The sequence below is a fragment of the Vicia villosa genome, linkage group LG4, assembly GCF_029867415.1.
Source record: "Vicia villosa cultivar HV-30 ecotype Madison, WI linkage group LG4, Vvil1.0, whole genome shotgun sequence".
NCBI classification, from domain to species: Eukaryota; Viridiplantae; Streptophyta; class Magnoliopsida; order Fabales; family Fabaceae; genus Vicia; species Vicia villosa.
The window spans coordinates 173,485,967-173,493,263 of NC_081183.1; the positions used below are offsets into that span (position 1 = coordinate 173,485,967).

The following is a 7,297-nucleotide window of genomic DNA, read 5'->3' on the forward strand; positions in this document are numbered from 1 at the left end:
TATGTGAAATATTTTTCTCCGTTATGAATCAAAGGGTCCGATTGAAGTGGATGCGAAGATTCAAAGACTCGTCGAGGATATAGTCATTATGTTGCAACATCTCGATGAAATTGTTATGTAATGTTGAATTTATTTTCGTGACTATCTATGTAATGAATGTTTTTAATTAACGCAATGTTGATGTTGGTTTGCAATTGTTCTGTCATGTTTCTGCTTGAGTTTTCTGGAACCAATCATGTTAGGAGATAAATCTTCGAACACACCCTTAAAAAAACTCCGAAAATGTATCTCCGAATTTTATTTAGAAAAAAAATAGAATTTAGTGTATCCAGAGATGTATCTCCAAAAACAAAAGGCATTTTAAAAATTTCGCACGGGATATGGGAGAAAGAGTAATGGTGCAATGAGAAATTGCCTTTCCCATTATGAAACTCCCTCTATCAATTTCTTTGTACCCAAGAAACCAATCTTTCTTTAGAGCCGTCTAATAAGAACGCCCTCCATTCCTTTTTGCAACCCTCCTCTTCCTTTTTCATAGTGTAAAGGTTACTTCACCTTTACAACTTTGGAATGAATATACCCTACATATAGGGAATGGTAGACAACTAATTTATTTAAGTGAGATCATATATACAAGCATCCAATGCTATAGATTCAGGACCACATGGCACAGGCTAGAAGAAATCATTTATAGTTCTTCCTACTATTGTACTCCTAATTGTATAGAGATGGGAGAGAGGAACCCACTAACTTCAAATATAAGGACCACAAACTACTTGTTATTTATTATTTATTTAGGGAAATTGATAGTTTACTCAATTAAAAAAATGCTACTAAAATTTACTCAGTATTCTGGTGAACCACATGCAATGCACTGTTCTACATAATTTTCATGAACTACAATCAAGTTAACTTGTAATCATGCGCAGAAAATAAAAGAGTTGTAATAAGTTATCAACTTCATTGTTAGCTTTGTGCATTTAAAAGCAATTTGTTTCGATTCATTATCACTTACATAAATACATAATACCTATTAGCTATCATCACATGTATGATGTAGGTTGCAGTCATATCTCGAAACAAAATAGAAACATGGGGAGATAACGATCATGGTGAAATCGAGCCAACCTGCAGGAAGGACGGGAGAGATGAAGGGCTCAAAAAAGAACTATATGTATTAGAAACTGTGGAAAATCTAACAGAATAAATAATCGAATTGAAGTCTCTTTTATATTTTTTACCTTTAGCTATTACTGTAATTTCGAACAACAGAAACCTCACTAGTAACTAAACCAATTAGACCTTGTCATCTAATTTATCATTTACAAGAGGAAGCAACTCCATCTTACTCCTAGGCGTCCTGGGTGTCCGAGGAGTTCCTGGTACGGATGGTTGTTGGGAAAGCATGTGCCTAACATAACCATAGAAGGTACATCCAACAAGAGTTATCGCACATCCCACCGCATTCATATAAGAAATAGGATTCCTAAATATAAGCCAAGAAACAAGGACAGCAACTGCAACCTGCACAAAAAGCATGATTACTGTTAATTGGTATGTGCAGAATGACTTAAGACATCACATAATGAGATAATATGAGCAGTTCCTCAAATAATACATGAAATGAACCAATTGACGACAAGTATGATGAAAGACTCGTAATGTAAGACCAAATGGAAAATAGTATAGTGGATTTGAATCTGCTTGATTGATCTCACCTTAAGGTTTCCAGCAACATTAAATGTTACCGCTGTAGTGGAGTGAATCACATAAAATATAGAGAAGTTAAGGCAGAATGCCAAAACACCAGAGCTGAAAATAATGATCATGGCCGCCCAAGGATATGGGTGAATACTTAGCCACTCAAGAATTCCATTGCCTTCAAGTAACATAGCAGGTAACACCATGATCAGGGTTGCAAAAGGTGCCATGTAATAAACTGTGTTTATGCTACAGTTACCAAACAAGAATAATTAGTTTATGTACCGCAGAAAAATCATGCCAAAGCAAAACCTATACAAGCACATAACAGAACAAGGTATAGCATATCTAAGACAACGTGGGTAATAAATATCAATCATCACTTGCACAGTGACAGCATTTCTTTTCTTTTAAAATTAATGCATAAAAGTAGACACGACAATAAATGTTAAAAACACCATAACTGGATTTTGATCAGGATTTTTTTATACATGTTATAGTACAGACAGCCTATGGTAGTTCAGACCTTCATACTCTTGAGTTTTGGCAATCATAGAAACTTTTGGAAGCTAATTGACATGAAAAGGGCCATTTAGTTGAGGAATTAAGAGAGTATTCCAGACATCAGTCCATATACAGTATTTTGAGAAAGAGAAAATAAACACAAGCACTGCCAATGAGCTTGTAGCTCAATTAGCACCGGCCTAAGCCTTAGAGACTTGAGTGTAAAGTTGATATAGGATATTTGTTCCTCCACGACTTTCCCCCCTCCTTCAAAATGTAACCCAATAAAAAGAGCATGACATGAAAAGCTACCACATCAAAAACATGGTTGGGAACGTTAATAAAAAGTAATATAGGAAAATATAATTTGATTAGTTAGTTTTTTTAGTTACATCCAACGGTAACATCAAGATAGATTGGAATCGATTACACCAACATTGCTAAGCTTCAACCTACTTGAATTATGACTTGATGTACAAAAAATATCGGCTAATTTAGTGCTTATTGCTCCAATTAATATGCATGTGCTAATTAAACTGTATCATATGATCATATCCAGACTGCATAAATATTCCTCTACTCTAATCTTATCATATAACAAAAACACCAAGCACTAGAGTAAGTGGCTTTTATGAATAACTGCAATCTTACATTAACGTATGCACGCAGGTACATATCAGGAGGACAGTAAGCAACTTTTAGTTCAAGGTTGTAGAGTCATGAAACAAAATCAGCCACACCCACTTTTAGTTTAAAATCCAGAAGAAAAAAATTAAAGTATTATCACGCATCATTGTTGCTGCGTGCCAGTAGCAGGTGCTGCAATCAAATTTAACAGCACACAAATTTTCCTATCTTTAATACAGAATGGTTTCTAGCCCTAGTTCAGCAACCTCATTTCCACCCGCATAAAAATAATATTTTTAAAAATGACTAGAAAGAGATCCAAAAATCTAATATCCACCAGAAGGAAAAGGCATTACAGACTAAACCACTGGGAAATCTACAAGGAAAATTTGAGAAAAAGGATAAACAGAGAAGGAAAGAAAGTGATAGAAGACCGTTCACTAAGAAGGTATGTGAGAAAGAATAGGAGCTTTGTGAGGATTAATTGGAGGCCATGCGTTTAGAAGGTCTAGCTGAGAAATAATAGGAAGGAAATGTTACTGAAATATCTGTTAGCAAACAACTCAAACTAACTAACGGGGTGTAATAAATAAGAGGGGAGGGAATAAAGAGGTTGTCGCAAATGTGAGTAAGAATTGGGTAGAGTTTTGGGTCACTCTTGAACTAGCCCAAGAGCGTATCACAGTAATTGTCCTCTGATCATCATGATCCAGGGGGTGTGTTCATGATTAAACATCTTTTTCATTGAGTTTCTATTGAATTGATCTTATATCTTGTTAAATCCTATCAGAAATATTGAGAGGGAGAAAACAACAAATAACAAATACAAACAACAAAAGGAAAAGCATAAATTATCTACCTGTCAAATTTGTAACCATGCAGCAGCGCCTCTGCAAGGATAGTCTTTGTAGAAGTAGCCAAACAGCCAAATAAGGCAGCACAAAATCCTAACATATTAAAGCTAAGCTCTGTAACAGATGTCAGAAGAATCCCTCCAACAATGGGTATGAGAGAAGCCCAAATACGCCAGTCAAAATATTTCCTCCATACTAGCCACTGCAAGACAACTGTACAAGTTCACCAAAATCAGATGAAATTGTTCTTAAGATTACAACATAAAGCAGGTGGCTGCTATGTAACCAACTAATGGATATTACCTGTTGTTGCAGGAGTAAATGACTTTATTGTCTGCATGAAAGAAACGGGAATATAGCGTAGGCTCACATTTCCCAAAACTATGTTAATGCAGAACACAAATGACATAGGAAAGATTCTTTTCCAGCGATCTTGAGGGTCAACGGATATGAGTGGTTTAAGCTTCAGCACTTTAATTACCACGTATGCTCCAATGGCCGAGCAGATAAAGTGGATACAGGATACTGATAGAGGAAACTTGAAATCTAGTTTCTGCGAAAAAAGAAAATTTTAAATTTACAGGCTTTGCTATCATCCATACATGTTGGATGGTAAACGACGTGAAATATTGGAATGATGAGAATGTTACAGTGGGACAAGATAGGATTAAGTAGTTGATGATGCAGGTGTAAAAAAAGCTTTTAGAAGCCGCACTAAGGGGGTAAAACAAATGGAGGACGACAATATCTAAGAAAAATTACAAGTCAAGTACAGTTATTTAAATTAGAATGGATTGTTATTAGACAAGACTTACTATTTACTATAGAGTATTATGGCATCTTTTGATCCATGTAGCTGAATCTGAATCCAACTCGGGGAAAAAGCTTTTGTGGCTGTCATTCATTCTATGAAGCCCCAATACTCCAAAATTGGGGAAGTATCCGTATCGGATATCAATACCCCATAGATACGTGGGATATGTATCCTAGAAGTCTCATAATTAATTTTTTAAAAATTTACCGGAAACGTATGAAATACTTCACTGATACATGCAGATACGTATCCTAGGAAAAATGAAGAGAAATAAAATAAAATAGAAAACACAAGTTTATGGAACATCAATTGAGATGTACATGATCTACTACTCAAAGATGGTGTTGGACTTCTTAAATTGACAGAGTTGACAAGACTTAGAAGCCATGTTTTTATGGATGATGAAAATAGAGGAGACAGGACTAAATCCGCTACCATTACACAATAACTAAGATAAATTCTTTTGAATTGTTGGCTATTACATAGAGCAACACTTGTTTTGAGTTTTTTTAATGATGCTTTTGTTGATATTCTAACATAAGGGTTCAAATATACTATGAACATTATGATTTAGTTATAATATTAGTGAAAAAATATCCATTTTTTACAAGTATTCTACATGTATACAATGTTTTTATATAAAAAATTGTTAAAATATCTAAATCATATATCGTATCCTGCATTTCAAATTTTTTGAAAATTTCGCATATTTGAATCGTACCGCACACATACTTCGTATCTGGGCTTCATAGATTACAACTCATTTAAATTCTTAACATGAGAATTGAAGGGCTAAGGTGAGGAAGAAAGAAACCAAATACACATGGGGAAAAAGTGATGAAGATTGATAAACCTTTTTCCTTACAGATGGAACAAGAACATAAAGACCCAAGTAATCTCAGTGATCAAAATAATTTGAGGTCATGATTAAAAGCTTAATTCCACAAATCAAAGTCATTATGAAATATAAACACTATGAGAACTAGCCTGGAATATCACAAAATTATAATATCAAAGGATCTTGGATCTTTCCTGACCGCCAAATGGCCGCGATGAAAGGCAGACACTTACCTAAACTACAAGCTAATAGTATAACTATAACATTTTATTTTGTCTCATATCTTCATTACATTTTAAGGACACACTAAATATATCCTGGTCCACAACATCTACATTATGCAATTTTGAATATTCTTATTACACAATACAACATCAACAACCAAGCCTCATCCCACTAAGTGAGGTTAGCTACATGGATCAACTTTTTGCATAATTTTATATCCAAGACCATACTTTTATCCAAATAGTTAATCACGAGATCTTTCTTAATAACCTTTCTTATAGTCTTTCTAAATCTTCCTCTTCTTCTAGTTGTTTGACTTCTATCCTTCTGATCTACTCTCCTTACCACAAAATCTACTGGTCTTCTCTCTACATGCCCAAACTATCTAAGTCTATTTTCCACCATCTTTGAATTTAGCTCAAAAGGAACAATAGAGTTTATTAATAAAAATATATAAAAAGCTCTCTAGCACATCTGCACCTATGTAAAAAGGTGTGTCTATATCAATGTCAAAATTCAACACAGACACTGGTGATTACTTTTAATTTATTATTTTTTCAAGAAATCAACAAAGACACATGTGATTACTTTTGATTTATTATTTTTTTCAAATGAATACTATATCGACGTGTCAGTGTGGTGTCGATGTGTCAGTGTCGATGTTGTGTTTCATGGATAAAAATTCACCATATAAGTAAATCAAATTCTAAAAATCCAGACTCTTATCAACTAAACAAATCACAAAAAAAAACACAAAACATCCAAATAAATTTAGAGAAACAAACAGCACATATACAGAATGATAGATCAACAAAACCAGAGAACGCTACAAATCGGCTAAATTAAAAAAATCTCCAGGCTTCACAGCTTCAGAATGCTAAATTTAACCGGTAAATCTAATCATAAACATAATTCAGATATGAATTTCAAAAAATAAAAAAATCCAAATTCGAAATTAAAGAGAGAGAGAGAAGGAAACCTGAAAGATCCACTTGTTCATGATAATGACAGTGACATTGAAAGCCCACCATTGAAGAATTGCCAAAAGAGATCTAAAAACGCTCCACTGGCAAACTAGGCCTTCTTCCATATCACCGTTCTTATTACTCGTTTCTCTCTCTAAAATGCGATTCACAGAGATGCGAGAGTTTTTTCTTTTGTGTTTTGTTGTTATTTGTGAATTGTAACGGTGAAGGAATGTGAATGAGTTGAACAAGGATTGATTGAAGAAATCAGGCGGTACCGTAGCTCTTTGTTTTCTTTCTCACACTTCTCAATCTCAATGTCTTTGATTTTCCTCACTCACCTTTTTTTTATTTTTTACACTCACCCTTTTCCTTTTTTTTTTTTTTTTTTCTAATTTTACATTTACAATTCCAAATGTTTCTTTTCTTATGATTATTTTTAATTTTATTTTAAAATAAATGTATATTTTATAAATATAAATAAATATAATCATCAAAAGATCGGGTATATTATTATTATTTTTTATTATAAAAAATTGTGAAGGACGGTTAAAGATATCGTGGTTGGTAGAAGTTTTTTCTTTGGAGATCTTCAATGGAAGATGACTTCTTTACCTAATAGAGTTGGTGGGTTGAGTTTGTATTCGACAGTAGAGGGTGTCTCATACGCGTTTGGGGCTTCTAGGGCCCAACCTTAGATTTTAAAGATCATATATTGAGATATAGTGGGATATATGGTATTGACCTTAATTTCGATAGAGCTTTGGAT

The 7,297-nt window shown here is 33.8% G+C and overlaps 1 protein-coding gene across 1 annotated transcript; it reads right to left on the reverse strand.

Moving 5' to 3' along the window:
* Positions 1-922: 922 nt before the first annotated feature.
* Positions 923-6,876, reverse strand: LOC131595990 (UDP-galactose transporter 1). Its single transcript, XM_058868531.1, has 6 exons — positions 6,543-6,876; positions 3,990-4,239; positions 3,692-3,899; positions 1,719-1,950; positions 1,242-1,524; positions 923-1,128 (listed from the first exon to the last, which is right to left on the reverse strand). The coding sequence occupies exons 1-5, from the start codon at positions 6,651-6,653 to the stop codon at positions 1,297-1,299; spliced, it is 1,029 nt and encodes a 342-aa protein (XP_058724514.1). The 5' UTR covers positions 6,654-6,876; the 3' UTR covers positions 923-1,128; positions 1,242-1,296.
* Positions 6,877-7,297: the final 421 nt, after the last annotated feature.